This window comes from Dermacentor variabilis, chromosome 2 (assembly GCF_050947875.1).
Source record: "Dermacentor variabilis isolate Ectoservices chromosome 2, ASM5094787v1, whole genome shotgun sequence".
In the NCBI taxonomy this organism is placed as follows: domain Eukaryota; kingdom Metazoa; phylum Arthropoda; class Arachnida; order Ixodida; family Ixodidae; genus Dermacentor; species Dermacentor variabilis.
The window spans coordinates 155,754,014-155,775,416 of record NC_134569.1 but is presented as its reverse complement, the minus strand read 5'-3'; the positions used below and the strand labels follow the sequence as shown (position 1 = coordinate 155,775,416).

Sequence of the window (21,403 nt, the reverse complement as noted above, 5' to 3'; positions counted from 1 at the left end):
CCCGCGGGAACCGTACGCTTTTTCTATTGCACTAGGTTCGTGAGCGACCAACATTTTTAGACTGCACATACCCACAGCAACGGCTTCAGACTGCAACACTTTCGGGATTGGTCCATAGTTTTAGACTGCACTATCATCAGGTTCAGCCCACAAATGAGGCTACGAACATGCACATCATTACGGAAGTGGTGATTAGTCGCTACTAAAAACGTTGTGGTTAAAAACGTTGTGAACGGAGGTTACACGCCGTTTGTCGGAGAGCAGTTCACGCTGCAGACTCGTAAGGCGCGAGGCAGATATTAGAAAAGTTACGGTTTGGAACGATTACGTAGCTCAAAAAAAAAAAACTTCCCTCGACGTATTTATGTAGAACCTCACTTGACACACCTCAAAATTGCTACGGCACTTGCTAAAGCACGCTGTTGTAAGCAATGAAAGCAAAATCTTGCATAGTTGAATGAGTTCAGAGGCAGGATGGGCGCAGGAGGTAAATATTATCTGCATGGTTCACTGATAACGTTTTTCATTTGCCTTCTTTTCCGAGTTAACTGCGATCCTGTTATTCGCTAGACAGGACACGCAAAATATCTTGCTTGCACGTATGAATATGAGCAATACCATAAGCTACTTACACGTGAGCGCTCTAGATTGGGTTTGAAGAAGTAAACAAATTCGGCAGAATCAACGTCATTATTAGCGAAAAGTTAACAGTTTAGGCGCGCAGTTTCAGCCATGTTCCTTTCATCTCTTTGCTCACGTCATTTCGATTCCTTTTGCGGATGTATAGCAACAGTAATTCATTTACTGTTAACATTAAGATACTCTCTTAATATGAATGCCTGTACTGCAGGCCGCGGCACTTTGACTACGTTTGGCTAGAATTTGAAGCCTTTTTATTCATGAAAAACATACGTAAATAATCTTGCATATACAAGAGCCGCACTACAAATTTACAGTTTGCGCTTCATATAGCGTAGAAATCCATGTGAACCTTCTTACTGTATGCGAACTTACAGTGCCACAATAAAATACATCCGTTTAGGTACGCCATGAATCCGACTAGCGGCACTTGCTCTGACTATGGCGCTATACGTCTGGCGCAAAGTGAACACGTGGTTTTGAGTTGTCAACTGCCCACAGCAAACAAACAGAGAATGCCCAGCGCAATGAGAACCATTGTCGACGTCGATCGCAGAGAGGTTGGCTGCGCCACGCTACACCACAAAGCAAGGACGCCCAACTGCTTGGCGACAACACTCACAAAAGGGAGCACGTTGTGAAAGTAGTTATTAGCGCAAAGAAGTGCTTGTTATATTCATCAATAATAATTCGAGAGAACCCATCTCAGGATGACAGTCAACGGTTGTGCGTTTAGCATAGAATCAATTTAGCGACACAGCGTATTGCCACCGTCGAAACGAGTTATGTATGAGGCGTGTACTACAGCGGGACTCCACTTGCGTGCTTCCCTAAGGATCATCTGTGCCATCTAGCGGCAACACCGTGAAGCCTGCGCGTGGCATCCGAAATGCATGACGCGCCGGTGGGCGCGAGATCTGAGAAACACATCGTGCGTCTATAGGCCTCTTTACCTAGCGCTTCCTTCTATTGACGCCGCGCTGTGTACTGGTGCAACCTACAAGTGAGCGTGTGGCCTGCTGCATGAGAAATCTGGTGTTGCTGTGCGTGCGAACGCTGAGAATTGATCCTTTGCTTTCCGCGCACCCACTGGCACATACTCAGTGACTATAGTTGGCGAGGGGTTCTTTGAAGAACGGCACAGTTCGCTAAACCGTTGGTGCGAAAGATGTTCATTGAAAAGTGTCACAGACATAGCGCAATTATGGCGCAGCTTGTTAAAGCGTTGGTTTGCTGTACTTGAGGTTTAGTGTTTTTATGTATAGCTGTTCAAACTTGTTTACCTGTTCAAAGTTCCGCAGCTGGCTGCTAGACTTCAAATCCGCAATACATTATTTAACTTACACTCACATTACTCTGCCTTGGTATGGTTTACTCCTACCCAAAACTAAGATAAACGATCTTCTCCTTTTGCACAAGAAACTGATTCACCTTATAGGGAATGTGAACTTGCATTACAGCGCAAGGGAAGCGTTTACTAAATGCATTATCATTTGAATTGGAAATTTATATGGGTTTCATATTTTTACATAATAAACTTTCCTCTGGCTACAGTAAAAAATCTTATGATACGTGCAGCCTCTCCCGAAAGACGCCAAATAAATGCAAATACGATAAACACTGAGACGTACGTAATTCAATATTTCCGAACATGTTAGAACTGCCAGTCGCTACGACACAATATCACCTTTGCTGAATAAACACAGAAAGGTCGACCACGACACTTGGAAGTAGTTACGGTCCTACTTCGTTATTCTCTTATGCGTTCTGCTGTTTTTCGCTCCACATGCATTGTATAACACTATAAATGCGTGTTCAACAATCAGTTTTATTTTACTTATCACTCACGTTGCTTTCCTGTTTCTGCCGAGCTGTGTGTAATGTTGAACCTAGTTTTATTATTCTGTCTTTGACCAGTGTTCTAACGAATAACAATTTGCTTTTACTTTGTACCGTTCTCTTGGAAGGAGAACAGTGCTAAAATATTTCTTAGTGGCATTAAAAATTTTCATGTATTCCACCGTTCACTGAATTTAGTTATATTTAAATTGTGCTCTCGTGAATTGTGCACAGACTTGTCGATTGCATTTACCGTGTAACTTCTTTCCGCACTCGTCAAGCTACTTATGAGACTACTAGCCCAGAATGAACTTCCGGCTTACATGCTGGGAGAGAAAATTGATTTCATTGGATTGGATTTGTTTTGAGTTACGCTTGTGACGTGGGTACGATTCCGCCAGGCACCTGTATAGTCTATAGAATCTTTCTTTCTCATGGTAGACCGGGACACTGCAAGTGGCACATGCCTAGTTACTCAAGTTGACGTCAAATACGTTCATTGAAGAGGGGCACTATTTGCTGGAACATACCAGGGACACAAGTTGACGTGAAAGATGTTCATGTAAGACCAGCATTTAAGACCAACAATCCTACCCAGTGCTGCACGATGGCATCAAAGCGTTTCTTCGAACAGCGATACCTACTCAGTCCCGCATTTACAGTGACCCATGTCGGCGTAGAAGAGTTTCTTTGAAGAAGGGTGCAAGTGTGCACATTGCCACAAACCCAATGAGCTAAGTCAGTCCAACGGACGTTTTCAAACCCTCGTCTCTCCGCGCAGGAGCCTGGTGCTCCTGTGAGGAGGGACGCTAGCGCTATCCATTCGACCATGGGCTACCCAGTGATCCAGGTAGGCAGAAAAATGGTTAGAGACAGTTGGCACCAAGAAACTTCTTGAAGTACCCTAATAATTCCAGCGCTATAAATGTTTCTAATGTCGGTGTACTTGACTGAACTGCACAAAAGTGAATCGACTTACGGTTGAGGTCGAGCGTGACGGAAGTGTCGGCTGGCGAGGATATGTTGTTTGATGCAGTGCAGTACAGTGTCGCGCGCAGATCTTCCCTCCTCAGGGAGTGGATCAGTAGAGTCGAGGTGGTGAGCTGTGCCTCGGAAGAGGGACGCACTTCAGCCATCATTCCGTCCGGCATGCCGCTCCACACGAGCGTCGGCTTGGGCTTGCCTGCACCACGGCCGAGAACGGGAACGTGAGTGAGTGAGTGAGTGAGTGAGTGAGTGAGTGAGTGAGTGAGTGAGTGAGTGAGTGAGTGAGTGAGTGAGTGAGTGAGTGAGTGAGTGAGTGAGTGAGTGAGTGAGTGAGTGAGTGAGTGGGTGAGTGAGTGAGTGAGTGAGTGAGTGAGTGAGTGAGTGAGTGAGTGAGTGAGTGAGTGAGTGAGTGGTGTGTCCCGCTTATCACAGTGATAGGCTATTGGTACCGTAGCGCTTTCTTACCTCATAAAAATATAACATGCGATATCGGACTGAAATAGTAATCCGTGGCAGTGAGCATATTTAAACGCTAGCAAGGCGTCTTTCAGTTTGTTTTTCATTGTTTGATAAAATACTGCCTTTCTGTGGTACAAGAATACTACAGAACATTAGGATTGAAACAGAAAACTTAAGGAATTGTCTTTCCTCAGTGCCAAGCTTTTGCTCAGTTTAGCGAAAGTCAACGTATACCGAACTGTAGGTCTCTCTTCTGAAATTTACTTCACATGAGCCAATATCTTGCACAGAAGTACAAGAATAATTGCTGCAAGTGGTACAGAGGTTCAGCTGCTACACTGCAGCAATAACACTGCGTTACACTTTCTCACCCCACTCGCAGACGCTTCTACGAAAGTGTTCCGTCATCAATTTGTAACTGACTGGCGATAATTCAATGTCTACATTACTGCTGAAAACAAAAATTCTGTTAGATAAAGTTAGCCTGTACGGATGTTGCTCCCTCGAATGTTTCGTTGAGTGCGAAACAAGCTTGTCGTAATCAAAAATATGCATGTATCCTATATCTAATACTTCCTATTACTTGCCCACTTTCAATTCCATAGTAGCAAAATTTAATTAAAACACATTCCGCTGCAGTGTGTGTCGCACAGCAATAATACGAGAAATACAGACGCAAATAACGAGACATGCTAGACGTTTAAAGTTTTATGTCAACAACAGCTAATTTTTATAGCATTCCTAAACGTAGTTATTCATAACACTAGCGAAACTGGTTTAGCTTTGAAGATGACATTATAGTGAGAACAACTCAGCATTCTACACCTTCGTGTTACATTTCGATTGGTATGAGTTTGAGAACAAACATTCTTGTGTCTCAGAGCACTTAAAGAAAATATAACAAAGGAAAAAGAACAAGGAAATAAACCAGATAGAAATATGCAGTTTCCTACCATGTACCAGGGAAGGGACAGAAGGGAGAATAAAAGATCAACAGAAAGCAAGAATAAAAGAACATCAGTGAGCCCACAAGACGTGGGCGAAGTCCAAGCGCCCTAAAGCGGTTCGCCCAAGTAGTGGTCCGAATAAATCGCAAGATCTTTTGTGCTGAAAATTGGTGACAATCGGTGACAATCGGTGCATTCTTCTGTGCATGAAACGAAGGGATGCGATCGCTGCAGTCAGTTAATTCCGTGCATACGTCGCATTTGGAAGGATATGGTGTGTTGATTGCTTAATCGTACACGGATGACTTCCATTAAGACCGTAGCACGCACATGACTTCTCGAGCTGGGACTCATAGCTCATCAGCAGGTCTAGTGCATGTCGGAGTGGCGGCAGCAAGCTACGACTCCTTGAACATCGAAATACGACAGAGCAGGCCTTTCATCCATACAGATAGCCTTTGAGGCTTCATTTTCCCATGTGCCATCAACTTCGGATGCGTGCGCCGCTGGAGGGGTCGAAAGCACTGCGTATGTGGACGCCTCCTTCAGACCATCTGCATTCTGCCTGAAACGCCACCGGCGGCAACGTCGGTGAAGCAGGACAATTTCAGTCGCTTCTCTGCATGTCGAATCTTTCCCTGACCATTTCTTCGGGCATAGCGGACTTCCTCCTAATCTAATTTGAGGATAGCGCTTGCAAGTGGCGTCATGTGAGTCCTGGCACTTTGAGCACTTGAATATGGTTGCACTGCGAGTGCCTTCTGGGGTGTTTCTCCGCACAACGGGCTCCCACCACTCCGCCTGTACACACGGCATTCCATTATTAACTGAAAGATAAGGCGAACAACGCAGTTACAGCCATCAAAAAGGAAATTTGCAACACTCTTCTGAGTTTCTATGGCGATATCTGTTTTATTGTGATATGTTTTGGACGACAAATTGATGTTATTATCGTTGCCAGTGTGCAAAAAAATAAAATCAGTACACCTTACTAAGTTCATTCGCTTAAGTATCTTTAAGTAGAGCTCTACGATCACTAATGCTGTTACAATGGGAAAACTTCGCTTTTATAAAAAAATGTGACCCTTATATAAATCAATTTTTGGCTTCTGTTCGCCAAACACACGTGATCACCTACAAAACTATATTATTAGAAGTAACCCCATCATCAAAGCCGTCGTGCCAAGTCCTAACAGTTTCGAACAAAGAGCTTTGTGAATTCCCTTCATAACTGACTACACCCGTTTTTGTCTAAGTTGAGTGATGGCTTCCTAATTAACTGAAAGCAGGTTCCCTGCGGGAACTTCATTTTAAAGCCATCAGAGTACATCTCACTCCTTTGTTGTGCCTAACATGGACATCTTAAATTGAAGGGCATTAAGAAAGGTGCTGATAAAGTGTTCTGCGAATTAGTAACTAAATATAAAATACAATGCACAGTTTAAAGTAGTTTACAGTGCTGGCGTGTCGAGAAAATTTATCGAGCGTCACTTAGCGGCCACTATCGATCGAATGACCACTTCTACCCAGGCCACCATTGTTTCGGGGCCACGTAATTTAAGACAGCGACGTGAAAGGAAAAAAAAAGGGGGGTATTTTCCTTTGGGATGCATGGTGTTCTTTTGTTCGTCTAAATCTCGATGAACGAGTGCCCATGGTATAAGGGTTTCGGTACTCGGCGTAATCAGAACTATTTGCTGTCTTTTCACAACCACTCAACTCTCTTCTTCCATTATCGACCTGCACAACACAACGAACCTGATGGCCTCGCAGAGTGAAGATGGTATAATCACATAACAAATACACGGATTAGGAAAAGAAGTGACGCCCTTAATAGCTCCCCACCTGATATGCCATGTGCTCCAACACGCCAGCTTTCCTTTCTTTCCAGAGCAAGTTGACAGGTTGAGGAGAATCGCGAGGCGATGGGGAAAAGATATGGGGAAACACAGGGAAACTTGTGGGATGCATTAGTTGTTTAAAATGCAGTCCTTGAGTCTAATACTCATTTACACATTAGAGGCTAAATGCAGGAATCTTTTCATTGGTAAACGTTGTTGGTCAATGACCGGTCCCCTTCGTTATTATGTTCGTTGTTATAGTTGAACGGCGCTTGTCCTGTTGAACATATATATTACATTAACTGAGGCGTTAAAGGGACACTGCATTTAAAAAATACTACTGACGGACGAATGTCTATTCAACATTGTTTATTACATTAGGCAGGGGCATCACATCACTGGTGGCATTCTCAAAAAGCATGCACTGTTGTTAGCGAATGTAACTAAAGAGGTATCTGCAGCTTAAGCGAATGCATATCGAAGCCCTTAAGCCCGACATATTTGTTTCAATAGATAGAGTACAATAAAAAGCTGCTTGAAAGTTAAGCAAAAGCTTACAGTCCTCTGCTGTAGTGTATAGGGCGTATTTAAAGTAAAATTTGGTGTCATGCCACGAAGTATAATGTTCATAATTCTTGATAAAAACGATGTGAGTTGTTACCTGTAAAAATGCGCACTATTTATTTATTTAAAGTGTACTTACTTATTTATTTTAACAATACTCACTTTGCCATTATTGCGGGAAGCACAAACCCTCATAAAGTTAGTCACCAGTCCTATGCAGTCAATCGCACCCGATGGCAACTTATTGTGCACAACTATGGGCTTCGGATCGCCTAATTATGACCGAAAGAGGTGGTAAAACCCGATGTTTTTACCAGTCGGATGTTTGAAATTATTACCGGGAATAGCTAGTAAAGCATGTTTTCCTGGATATGTCACAATTTATAAGAAGGTGCCGTAGTCAGCGAAGTTTTCGTAATATTATTGTGCATTTTAGAAGCATCCTTCGTAAGAATCGTGGCTCTTTTCTGAACAGGAGATAGCAGGAACCGCCTAAAGAAACTGCCGAGTAGTGGAATCGCATATAAAATTTAATTGGTATCCAAAAGGCAGCGAAATAGGCAGCCGCCTGTTTTTGAAAGCTGAGAATAGGAGATCTGGTGTGCTAGGCCAAAGATTGCGCGTTCTATAAGTTTCCAGAATATGGAGAGGTTGTAGTTTTGCGATACTTTTAGTTACGCCGCAGCTGCAGCTCCTGAATCTTGTGCCCGTTCTTTGTCATACAAATATAAATTCGATTGCGTGGGTACATAACATTTAAATATGAACCTGCACAGCCTATAGCGGGTATTGCACCTAACTTGAGCCCAGCACTGAAAACATGAGAATGCAACGCAGCTAGACACAACCTAAGTGATGTTTGCCGTCGCTTGTAGGTACTCAGATTACTTTTTTTTTTACATTCCTCCTAGTTACATGATTCTTCCTATTTAACAATCAACTTCTCAATTATGGTTAGATGAAAAGTGTCAATGAGAAAATGGTAGCTCAGCATGGAAAACTCCCGATACAGCTTTCTGTTGCTCAATGTTTGCTACATCAATGTGTTTTTCCAAGCATAAGACAAGCCCGCGAATACACGGAAAGCACCTCGAGTGGCAAGTCGCACGGCAATTTTTCGTGCATTGGCGGGCTTCTATCTTGCGTGTAAGAATAATTTTTATGTAGCTTATTTGTGTAACGTATGGAGCAAGAGAAAGCTAGCCGTATAGGGTGTTCTTCATTTTGCTGTACAATTTCTTCATTCAGGTTTTTCATCTGATTATGATATTTGAGAAGCTTATTAATTAATTTAGGCTACGTATGAAATTAGGCGGAATGTAAAAAAAAAAGATAATCCGAGTATCTCCAAGCGACGACAAACAAGATTACCTTGGTTTTCTCCAGCTAAGCGGCACTTGCATATTTCCAAAGTTCAGCTCAAGTTAGGTGGGCCACCAAATAGGAAAAAAAAAGATGTCTGCAATTGTTTGCCAGAAAGTTAGTCCGCCCATCAAGAATTGTTTCCTCAGTGCAGCAAAACTATTACAGCGGAGCAGTGATCTTTTCATAATATTTTGGTCACATAGGAGAGAGAGAGAGAGAGAGAGTGAAGAGGAAAGACAGGGAGGTTAACCGGATATGAGTCTCCGGTTTGCTACCCTACACTGGGGATGGGGGATAGGGGTTAGAAAGACGACAGAGAGGAAAACGCGAAAAGAAAGAAACACGCACACATGGAGATACACACACACAAAAGGCGTTCCAGTTGAAGGCGTTGGCAAAAATCGCAATAGTGCTTGCACGGCCGTAAGTGCTAAGAACACAATAAATGATGTATAGGAATGAAGTGAATGGAAACAGAGAGCCTACATCTTTGTTAATCAAGACCATCTAAAGCCAACAGGTAATAAAACCATAGAAAATACAGGGGCAATTAGCTGTGGCTTAAATGTAAGTGTAGAAACTAATGAATAAAAAGGAAAGTGAAATTTAATGCAAAGCTACTGGTTGAGAAGAATACATCGAGCACCCGCAATATGGCGTGCTTTTATCAACAACGGAAGCGATGGACGTCGAGCACCTCTGGCTATTTAGACGATATGCAGTCCACACGGGAAGTTGTGTTGCAACGGTGGCCGTTTGTATGCTTTCCTGTGGAGCTGCTCTATCTCTGCGCGTTCTCAACGACAAGCCGCAATGAAACACCGAACAGACTTTTATTTGCGAGCAACAAAGCTAAGTGCACGCTTCGCTTCAAATATGGACATTGCGTTTAAGATGAATGTTCACGAAGAAAAATCACAAACCTCTTGTTCAAGACACACAAATTTGTTCACTTGGACCAAGTTTTTTCCGGAAGAAATGGCGAGCGATCATAATATTGAAACATCTCTTATAATAGCAAACACAAATCCGTCTGCTCCTTCGCACCTCCTCCACCCTCCCCCACGCGGCCGTCCTTGCCTATTTCATAAAGGGAATGGGCAAATTGCTATACAACGCAAGCAGCACCTTTTTAGCAGCACGATAACTATGTGCTGTACAGGCTGAAAATTTCCGGCTGTTGTTCTGCTAGCAATGTGCACGCGATTCAGCGCTTTTTCGCCACCCACGTTAAACAGAATAATTTGCTCGCTTACGAGGTTGTCAGAATTTTTCTCGCCCTCCACAATTTCACCAATTAGCAGAGATTATACGTATGAGGTGCCTCGACATTGCGCTAAGAAATTTCGATTATTCTTTCCCCACAATTCCTGCGTTTCTTGATCGTGGTTTGAAACAATAGCAGACGACTATAGCTTTCATTCCATCAAGCAGAAGCAGGAGACGCGAGTAACGGTGGAGCGAGTTCTTTGGGGCTGTTTCTATATATAAGGAAAAAGATCTGAGAACAAGCACTCCTAAAAACAAAACAAGGAGGTCCTGACTGATTACGACGTGCCAAGCCGCAGCGCTTCCAACATCACACGGTCGGTAATGAACCTGTCACCGCCATGTGCGAGCGAGATTCTGTGAAGACGAAACCTCATTATATAAAAACAGAGGCACAGTGGGAAAATCAAGAAAGAAACAAGAAAAACAAACAAGCAGCACTTTTCCACCGCTCTGTCTTCAGCGTAACCTATATCCGTATTTTGTTTATGCTGGCCTAGTAGAACAAATAGCAATCTCTATTCTTGTTGGTAGTTTCGTTCACTGCATTTTTTTATTGTCGTTCCGTTATTAAAGAGCAACGTGGCGTATATCATTCCTGTAGTTCAGGTTAGCAACAAAACGTTAAGAGTATCTTGTTTTACAAGTTGTTAAGGCTTTGTATAGGTTCGTGGGAGTTTGTGGCCTTGTGTCGTCGTAGGAGACGTGGCTTTCGTTAGGGCTTCTAATTAGGCACAACGTCAGCTTTGTACCACATCTCACGCTTCATGGCCATCTAGCCGGCACATATCCCATGATTACGTGCGTTTATTATTCCAGAAATAGTTTTAGAAAACAATTCAGTCATGGCACGAAGATGATTTTGTCGCCGGATACTTATGATAGCTCATGTTAAGTATTCTGAGAAAAGCAGCAATGAAGAGTACTTTGAAGTTTGTTTTTTCTCTTTCAACAATTTACAAATGCACTTTATATAGGGAACAGGTGAAAACCCCCGTAAGCCCTGGAACGCCATACACTCGCTACTTCGCTAGCTCAATATTCAATTAAAATGCATGACGTCAATGTTTATTGTGTAATACAAAGACACAGAAGTCTCTATTCGCGTGATTGTAGCATGATTTCAATTCACTGTACCCTCGGTCAGGTGAAGGTTTCTCATAAAAATGTGTAAATCGCCTTCTCAAATCACACGCTGCGGTAAATTTTGGCTCCGAGCACTACGAATAAGGGATTACCATTGATTAAACATTGCTCATGCAATAAGAGGTGCCGAGCATAATGGGAGTTATGGTAGCTTCTTTAATAAAGCGTTCGTGTGCAACAACGCACTGCAGTCCGAATAAATTGGATTGGAGTCACGTTTCTTAAGCTGAGCTCAGATCAGTTGACCAACAGCTCTATATCCGTAACTTGATCATCGTGACTGCTCGAATGAACCTACTAAAGTAAATCAGGTACACAAGTATGCACACCATGGGTAAAAGTGATTAAAAAAAGAAGACAAGGGCATCCGGCTTAAGCAATTCCTATCGTTCTCAACGCATTTGTAGTACTAAGACTTCTCCCACTTTAAGGACCACCACCTCATTGTTGTTTGCCTTCTTCTTTTCTGAAATGATTGCACTCATCCATTGGGGAAAATGAATCAGAAGCCAACGCTTACAGGGCAGTTGCTTGGGGGGGGGGGAGGGAATTTTAAATTATGATGGGAAAACTTTTAAATTTTATTTTTACTTAAACAATAACTATCAGTTTTGTTATATTACAGAAAGTGTAGATTATATAAATAAGTTGTGGCTTTACCTTCTAGGTGTACACAACTTCCTCTCTATGACATACTACGGCATTTGTGAATTTTAGAATACGTGCCTGGCAAGACTTTAGCACTCTCAGGCTTCCCATGTCTAAGAATGTTACATTTATTTGGTAGAAATGTGTGCCTGCATGGAACCTTTGGTCGCAACTGTATCCAAATGCTTATTCAGTTTTCTTTAATGCTTTTCAATAGTTTACAATTTCTATATGCTTGATCCAGAGAATCTTGTTTCACCATGTTTATTTTCGTTTCCTTGTTTGTTATTGTGAATAGGTTGCGCTGTTGTTTGTGTATAATGCTTAGAAAACTTGCGTAAAACAGCCATATTTTCGGATTTTTTTTATTCAGTACAAAAACGTCCTCGCTTCTGCCTCCCCGACGTGTAGGGAGCGTGACAATTGAGATGACGTTTAAATGTAAAGTTTCCTTACGCTATTTTTTTTCACTGTTTTTTTTAGTTGTAATTGTAAAAATAACCGCTGGGAATTAAGAAGTCGCTGTTTTGAAGGCTTCTTGTGTTTCACGCTCCTAAAGTTATTTTAGAAGGCCACGTCCAGGAATTATTCAAATCTGCGTCGAAAACTTGTATTGCCAGCACAAGTGATGTCATAAGCGAAATGGCACAGCGCCAGCTACGGATTTCGACCCTTTTCTTCTTGTATCTTTGCTGTGCACTTGGCGGCTTCAACTCAGCCTGCTACTGTGTAAACAACGTAGTGTTACGACAAGCCTCTGCGTGAAACAGTTACTGCCGCGCGTCCAAAAACGACCACAGTTCGGACGTTAAAGCGACACTAAAGGTTACTGTGAAGTCAAGTTAAAGTGATAAAGCAATGCTCTAGAACGTCTAAGGCGTCAATATAATAACGAACAGAGCTTTAGTAACCGAGAAATTGAGGTAAATGCATGACACGATTTGAGACCCCCCGCGACATTGCGGTACTAGCCCAATGACGAAGGCACTCCTAATCATAATTCATGTCACTAGTACTCAACTACTCGTATTAAAAAGATCATTTCATTAGCTTACACGACGGAAGAAAATGCTACTTGTCTACTTTTGTTCGATTCTAAGAAAAAATAATATTTTCACGTTGCCCTTCAGTAGTATGGGTGGTCGAAAGGTTTCGATTTTGCTCGACTCTGTGCGCTCGACACTGCGCCGCGCACGCTTTGGAGTTTCAGTTGTTACGATATCGCGTCGTGCTGCGCTGGTTCTGCTGGCTCGCGAAACTTGGATTTGGAACAAGCAGCGAGAATGCCACGTCCATGTCATGTCGTGGGATGCGCGAATGATCCGCGGAACTTGGCCAAGGGCAGTTGCAGCGGCGAATCCAACGTTACTTATCACTGTGTGCCAAGGAGTGAACCTCTCCGTTCGAAATGGTTAAGTGCCGCACCTCTGCCACAGCGCATTGACAAAGAGCCGAAAAATCGCATAGTGTGCTCGCTGCACTTTCGTCCAGAGGATTACGAGTTCAACGCCGACTTGAAATGCTTTCCCGTAGCGCTGTTCCGTCGGTCTTGCGTGCATTCTCCGAAGCGCAAGCTACAAATGTGCGACTATCTACATACAGCCATGACATACAATTGCCGTCGTAGTAGTACGCAACGACGACGGCAGCGCGAGCCCTCAGCAGCAGGTCACGTTCATCAGTGCTCAAATCGCTGAAGTCGAGCCCAGCATCGCGAGCCAATGTGTCGTTGTCAGCGTCGTCCATTGCAACGAGCGTCAAAGTTGGCGTCTTAAATAAAGAGCCAGCTTATTGTCGCGCGCTTTCCCTTCCGCTAGCCACCATAGTTCAGCTTTCGCGCTGCTGTCGGCTCTGTCTTGGCTTTGTTTCTGGCCGCGCGTTTGCGTTTTCCGCGTAAAAGCCGTAGCGCCGTCGGCGGGCGCCGTTTTACCCACCGACGGCGCAGCGTCACTATGAGACCATGACGTCACCACTCCTCGATCGGAGGGCGGGCGATTTGTACTGCGCTATAGGTACGCGGACGCTTCAAAACACAATTTCTCTTAAAATAAGCTTCTTCTTCGCATGAAACAGGCGTTTCAAGGTTTCGTGGAAGGTATTTCAACAGTCCACGTTGACTTAATATTAACCTTTAGTGACCCTTTCAGGACGCCGAGAAATTCAATGAGTGAACAACTGAAAACGAGTGCGCCAGTGACCGATGGCGTCTGTGTGTGCACGTGTGTGCTCGTTTATGGCTTCACATGGCAGTGGCCTGTTAGAAAGACTATAAATGATCCGATCCCGTCCCTCATCCCCCTCCTCCTTTCTTTTTGTCCCTGCTCTTCTTTGTATATTTACTTTTCCTTTCCCTTCCCCTAGTGCAGGCTGGCAAACCGGAGGCTTTAACTCTGGTTAACCTCCCTGCTTTTCTCTCATTTGCATCTCTCTCTCTCTCTCTCTCTCTCTCTCTCTCTCTCTCTCTCTCGCTCTCTCGCTCTCTCCGGCTCAGAATGGCTCACAGAGTCGGTACTGACATGGCTGGAGAAAGCACCGTGTACCGAGCGACGGCAACGAGCAAAACGACAGGTCGATTACTTTCAACTCCTGGACGAGAGTGTTTTTGTGAAGCTGTAAAATGTGCCCCCTCGCCAGCATCAAACAACCTTAAGCCTTTAGCACAAGCTACGAGCGTTAGCTATTACTCTTCGTCGAGCAGCTTGTCGAGCTCACCGTTTCATGCGCAGTGGTGTAATTAAATGTTTTGATATTTGGAGGCTCGCGATGACTCTGTTCCTAGTCTTGGTTCCGTGTTTGCACTACTTACCGTACTAGGTCGTCAGGCCAAGGCGAAAAATAGATCTCTTTGCCGCACCAAATATCTTAAACTCGTGCTTTTTTTAGTGTTTAGTAACATGTGACATACGAAGAGCCACAAATGCGTCTATAATATTACGTGATGAAGGAACGCGATCCAATAAGTATTTTACGGCTATAGCAATTGTATTTCGCTCGGCGGAGTTCGTGGTGAGGCGGTATGTTCGTTGTTGTGGAAATGGCGCAGGAAGAAATGTGATGTCAGTTGAGCGAACCAGAAACCAGAAACGTAAGCAGTTGATGAAGAGACCACACGACGAGCAGGAAGTTTATTCTGTACTGAAAAACTTTAGAAAACTGTCTGCTTTGTGTTTTGAGCGTCGTATTCACAGGCCATTTTTGCCCTAATTTGTATTTACTGAATTTGAATTCTTTTGTTTTCTGAGGAAACCAATGCAGCGATTTCTTTCAGAGAAAAATGTAGTTGTCTGCAGCGAGCCCTAAATGTAATGGTATATAAACACAGTGGACTTCACGCCGCACTATTTTACAGCGTCGGAAGTGCACAGCTGCCATTTTTTTCACCACCGAATGACAGAACAATCATCAGCTACAGAAACACGCTGCACAGTTCTGTAAGGCGCACGTGACTGTTAACGTAAAGGACACTTTTCTGCGCTACAGTACACGTTCGAGCCTTTGTGTAGCAGTATTGGTTACATCATAGCTCACCACCTTTACCAAACAACTGGGCGCATTGAAGAGGAACCGTTCCATGCTTTATACAGGCTGACGACACTGAATTGGCACCTAACAGGCCTAATGCTGTGGTAATACTTGCATGTGACATTCTGATTCTGAAGGAGCAGTGCCACGTGTTTATTTTCACATGCTCGTCTCCGCCACGTATATGTATAAAACCAGACTGCAGCCAGGTTGTCCTGCTGCGCTGTCACTTTTAGGTGTCATCGATTACACACTAGTTTAATGGCAATGAATATTTGGATACATGGGAATTTACATCCAAAAGGCTACACTGCTGACTCCAAGAACATGATGGCTTCCGATTAATATTCAGTGACTACACTTCTTTTGCATGTGTTAAAGGCTAAGTATAGAATGCCCTTTTTTAATTTTCACACCACAGGAATGTGCTTTTTGTTAACGGAATTTACTCGCATGATATATTGCTGATTAAGCACTTATGAACTTACCACCATAGACAACGCACACCAATGCCAGCGTGCTGCCTTCGTTGAACGGTCCGATGGTGCCTCGGAGTTCGTTTCCTTCTCCGTCTCGTATTACCGGGGGCTCAGGGGGTGCTGCGAGAGAGGCAAAGTAAATAAATATGTATATATGTACTCACAATCAGCTACTGTTGCTGAAAAATAAGGTAATCAGCTACTGTTGCTGAAAAATAAGGTTAACCAAATGAGCTGGAGCTCTTCCCTGTAGATATGATGTGCACTCCCAAACGGCTAAAGGTAATTTTCAATGAAGTTGGCCGTACGCTCGAAGGATCGGTTTCCTTTTCGCGCCATACACTAACCGGAGTTACAGCTGCTCGGTTTAACTGCTCCCAACTCCAGTTCGGGTCCGCTAAGGGCACAGGTGGGCGAGTGCAATCATTTTCTAAGTTGCATATTGGCAGTGCTGCGTGTGGTTACAGGCCGGAAATGCCTGTTGCGACAACAGAATTTCGAAATGTGTAGGCCCTTTTCACAACATTCCCGTGGGCGCCGCCATGTTTAGTCACGCGGGGAGGCGTCCACGCTTTCCCTCGACCGGCCTCCACTGCCTCTGCTTAGAACGGCAATGTACGACACTGGTCCGGCGCAGCCAACCACTGTTTAGGAGTTTGTCCCTGACAATGACTGCGTGAATGGAACCAGACATCGGTGAAATCTTCGGAATGCGTGTAAATGTTCCATGCTGATCTAATTACGCCTTGCCTAAATAATGCCAGCATTGTCGTATGGTCCACGTAATGGAAGACAAAGATGAAACTTCTTTTCCAAGACAAAGTGATACGTACTTCCAGCCGCTGTATCAAACAAGGATTGCTGTGATTCGCTCACCGTTTTCTTTTTACTAAGGAATATATCTCAGGCCAGCCTCTCTGTATTTCGTATCATTAAACTTCTCTCTCTTTACTAACTGCTGATGGCTCGGAAGTTAAGTATTTTCATGTTCTTCTTTTTCATTTTAATTTTTTTCATTTTCGAGCATTTTTTCTTGCGATTTCACTAGATTATACTATTTCTAGGTAATTACTCATGACTGACAATTGCGCTAATTTCGTTTATGCCGCCCTCCGAGTTTAAGACATCTACGATAAAAAGTTTTTGAAAGCTTACAGAAAAGTCAGGATCAGTTGTCGCTCGTTTACCTAGTGGCTCGTGACCAAACGTTCAGGTTTGAACATTCTCACGTAAAACCCGAACTAGAAAATTGTCGCCGTGCTCTTTAACGAGTATACTACTTTTTAATGCATCACTCTGAGTGATAGTGAGCTTCAGTGAATTGGGCTAGCTGGTAATGGAGACCAGACAAGTTGCATTTACAAACGCGAATGAGTGCCTGCTAAATTTTCGCTACTATCTCGCCATGATAGGTTTCAGATAAATTCGGCTTTGATATAAAAGATAATTACAAATTTGTTCCGCTACACCAAAACCTTGGTTTTATTTGGATCTCTAATCGACTTTTTGTTTTGTGGCGGTTGCGCAACAAAACAAGGACGAACAAAATGTGCAGGGACAGCATCTACAGTAAAGCAGCACACCGGCACACTAAAGGGTCCCGCCTCCCATCGGCAGGAGCATGACGCCCGCTACTTCCCTGATCCATTACTCAGTAGAGTTAACAGAACGTCATGAGCGAGTGGCACATCCTTTTCAAAGTTACTCTGTTTTGAAGACAAAACAGTGCGAGCTTATCAGCTTTCTCACAGAGGTAACTGCTAGAATGCCACCGCTGTCAATCCACTTACTAGGAAGAAGTATTCTAAAGCCTGTATGTGTACAACATATTTAGTATTCCTTTCATTTTAGATGTGGACTTTAGCCTCCGGAAACTCTACAGAGGGTTATGAGGAATGCGGAAGTGATGGGGCTCCGTATTCATTTTCACCGTCTGGTGCACTTTAACGTGCACATAAATCCAAATGGAGGAACGTCTCGGCATCCTTCCCCTATCTGAAAGTGCCCGCCCTGACCGGGGAAGAGGTTCTATGTAGGTTTGTAGCACATTAGGTACGACGAGCAAGCCCAAAGGTGCTGCCTGTGTTACTTTTTTCTGACTGTGTTATTTTTCTGACAGTTATCTTTTTCTGACAGTGTTATTTTTTTTCTTCTGTTTCTCCGGTGTTTCCTGCATCACAGAATCTCCATAATTTATTGATCAACTCAATGGCGACAGTACAAGAGCTTACATGTAATGCAATGCAGTGAAACGACTGTTGCGTTAAGACGTACTTGAGCGATGCGCGCGTCGAGCAATAGCAACTAGCGAAAAACATGAAACTTGACTCGCGTCATATTTAGGTAGAATGCTCAAAGGTTGCTTGTGGTAAAAATACCTAAAATACTAAAGAGTAATATGGGGCACATGACGACGTATTGTAGCTCAAATACAAAATCACAAAGGGGACACAGAGACTCATGTCACAGGCAAGACCTGAGCCTGTGTGTCTTCTTTGTGATCGTGCGTTCGTGCTACATTATGCCAAGTATACACCAACCAGCCCAACAACATCTCCCTCTGCTGATTACGGTCCACGTTGCGGAATTTTCATTATGATTCTGTCTCCATGGCTTGGAATAAGTTAACTTCTTTTATGCGTCTTTTTGCTTACAATAGCTTATTTATTGCACTTCCACCAAGCATTTTTGTATTAAACAGGCGTCAGCAATAGTGGTCAATGTAGTGTTACTTCTCGGCTACAGTCAACCACAAGACTTTACGGAATGTGAAATCTGAGAAAAAGCTGTAAAGCTGCGCAGTCTCCTGTAACACAGCGTATAGTATTCGCACCTGCAGCGTGTATATCAGCATATGTGACCAGCATTGCGATGTTCAGTTTTACTGACTTCTGTTACAGACTTCTCGGAAATTGAGCGTGTGAGATCCCCCGGTCCGTAAGCTTTTGTGGTTGACTGTATCTGTGCTGTATTTTGCACTTGTGCGCGGGAGACTAGGAAGTAAACTATGTGTTCATTATTAGAGATAGGTCATCATAATATTGCGGTGTATCCCGCCCGTTCACCCTATGGAAGCCGTGATATGGAAGAAGCAACCGGCAAAGTATAACACGCATTTGCATTACACGCAAATTCAAGTTTGCACCATTTGAAGAAAATCAAGCTCACTCTTTTATTTAATGATCCGTTTATTATTCATTTGTTCCCTGGGGTAGTTTTCTAAGTGAATGCGGTGTTTTCATTTTCCTCCTTGGAACTGTATTCCCTGCAAGCGTATTGCACTACGCCAGATGCCCTTAGTGTTAGCAGGACTTGAACACGTCGGTAAATACGGTATCCGCTCACGCTCAGAATCAGCGAAAGTAAGTACGAGTGGATAAACGAGTAAAAGAAATTTCGTTAGCACGCAGCGTCAGGCATGAAAATAGCAACGGCCGCATTATGCATCACATTTCCGTTGTGCTTAAGGATAACTATGGCATTACCGGGCCAGGCGCTTCGGTCCGAACGTGCCTTACGCAGCAGTACTGCCTCCGATGATGACGTAATCACCGTATTCAAATTATACGGCGGCACAACTTCCTGCTTGTGGTTTCTGCTTTCTAGAGCACTCGCCAAAGGCCTCAGCCTCCTGTTAATTGACTCGGAATGTAGTGCACATTTCAGTGCGTATTGCAATGAGCCTGATGATATCGTTACGGTGGTTGGTTATCAACAACGGCATATTGTACCGACGTAGTTTTCATCCGGACAGTCCTCCCCTTCTCCTTGTCGTCCCTCAACACCTACGTTCAACCGTGCTTCAGGAGCTTCATGACGCCCAAACTGCCGGACACCTTGGGTTTGCTCGCACTTAAGACCACTTGCGCCGCAGCTTCTACTGGCCCGGCCTCGCATGTTCCATACGGCACTATGTAGCTCCTTGCAAGCCCTGTCAACTTCGCAAAAAGCCTGCGACGCTTCCTGCCGGGCACTTACAGCCGATGGACATTCCACCTGAGCAATTCTTTCGCGTGGGTTTGGATCTCCTTGGCCCTTTCCCCGAGTCCAGCTCTGGTAACAGGTGGATTGCTGTAGCTACTGATTATGCGACGCGCTATGCCATCACTCGGGCACTTCCCACGAGCTGCGCAGCCGACGTTGCAGATTTCCTACTCCGGGATATCATTTTAGTACATGGCGCCCCGCGACAGCTCCTTACTGACCGCGGCCGCACTTTCCTCTCCCAAGTCATCGCCAATATCCTACGCTCATGTTCTACCAAGCACAAACTGGCTACCTCCTATCATGCCGGACCAACGGCCTTACTGAGCGACTCAATCGGACCATTACTGACATGTTATCAAAGTACGTTTCACCCGACCACAAGGACTGGGATGTGGCCCTCCCTTATGTCACGTTCGCCTATAATTCACCACGCCACAATACTGCTGGGTACTCCCCCTTTTACTTACTCTTCGGTCGTGACCCTGTATTACCATTGGACACTTCTCTCCCCTTGACACATGATTCAAGAACAGAGTATGCCCGCGATTCCATCGCCCACGCTGACCATGCGCGCCAGCTTGCCCGTACTCGTCTGTTGGCATCGCAGGAATCTCAACGGCACGCTTAAAATCGCCGCCATCGTGACAGCTATTTTTCACCAGGCTCTCTAGTGCTACTTTGGTCCCCTTCCCACCGAGTGGCGCTTTCCGAGAAACTCCTTCCGTGCTACAAAGGTCCTTACCGTGTTCTAGGCCAAGTGACCAAGGTCACTTACGAGATAATCCCCGAGACCTCGATCATGCCACCCGGTTCCACATCACCTGACGTCGTACATGTCTCTCGGCTTAAGCCTTACTATGTCCTCACCAACGGCGCCGTCTGAAGCACCGGGACGGTGCTTTTTCTGCCGGGGGTCGTGTTACGGTGGCAAAAGAAGACAAGGTCGTCAACGTTCAAGACGACGAAGTGGCAACAGCCTCTCGGGATCCTCGGCTGCTTTCTATATTCACCCTGTAAATACACTGTGTAAATAGTTTTATACGTGTGACAATATTCTACCAGCTTTGAATATAAAAAGAAGAAATTTTTGAATACTGGATGCATCTTCCTTCTTTCTTCTTTCATTCCTCACTATTTTGCGATCTTATTGAGCGGGATATCGGTGTGCAATAAAGATGACGTAAGGGGAAGGAGGAGGAGAAAAGAAAGGGAGAAGGCATAGATTTACATGACAAAATAGTCGAAAAGACGGAGGGCACCAGAAGGCACTTGTTCGAAAAGGAGTTTAGTTTTTGATGTTGGTCGCCGATAAATTTAGTGTGTATCTCCCCTTTATCATTGCCCTGTGAATAATGCTAATTTTGTTGGGCAAGCTTTGTTACCGTTCCAAGGAAGGGTGCTCTTTTCTATAAAGCACAGTTGTTAGTCCAGTCGTTGCAGTCTAAATTCCCTTCTCCTATCCTTCATCTTCTTGACTGGATTTTCCTGTAAATCATGTACCAACTGGCCCAGATTTCGCCTATCCGGCAAGGCATAGATGTTACCTAGAAATGTCTCTGGTTGATACGACGCTAAGTATAATAGAAGAGATGCGACCCAAATATAATATAAATACACTGATTTCTTAAGTATAGCCACAGCCACAAGCTACATAGTATAGGTAAATTGGGTAGCTAGTAAAGCGTCAAATGTTTCAAGTGAACCGGACTTC

General features: G+C 44.1%; 1 protein-coding gene across 2 annotated transcripts in view; it reads right to left on the bottom strand.

Moving 5' to 3' along the window:
* Window positions 1-21,403, bottom strand: part of LOC142572881 (neural cell adhesion molecule 2-like) — a 303,074-nt gene that overhangs the window by 25,600 nt on the left and 256,071 nt on the right. For both annotated transcript variants that reach the window (XM_075682318.1, XM_075682320.1), the window contains exons 4-5: window positions 15,715-15,825; window positions 3,458-3,661 (exon numbers count right to left, since the gene is read on the bottom strand). In XM_075682318.1, the coding sequence (XP_075538433.1) occupies window positions 3,458-3,661; window positions 15,715-15,825 (315 nt within the window). The remainder of the gene's footprint in view (window positions 1-3,457; window positions 3,662-15,714; window positions 15,826-21,403) is intronic.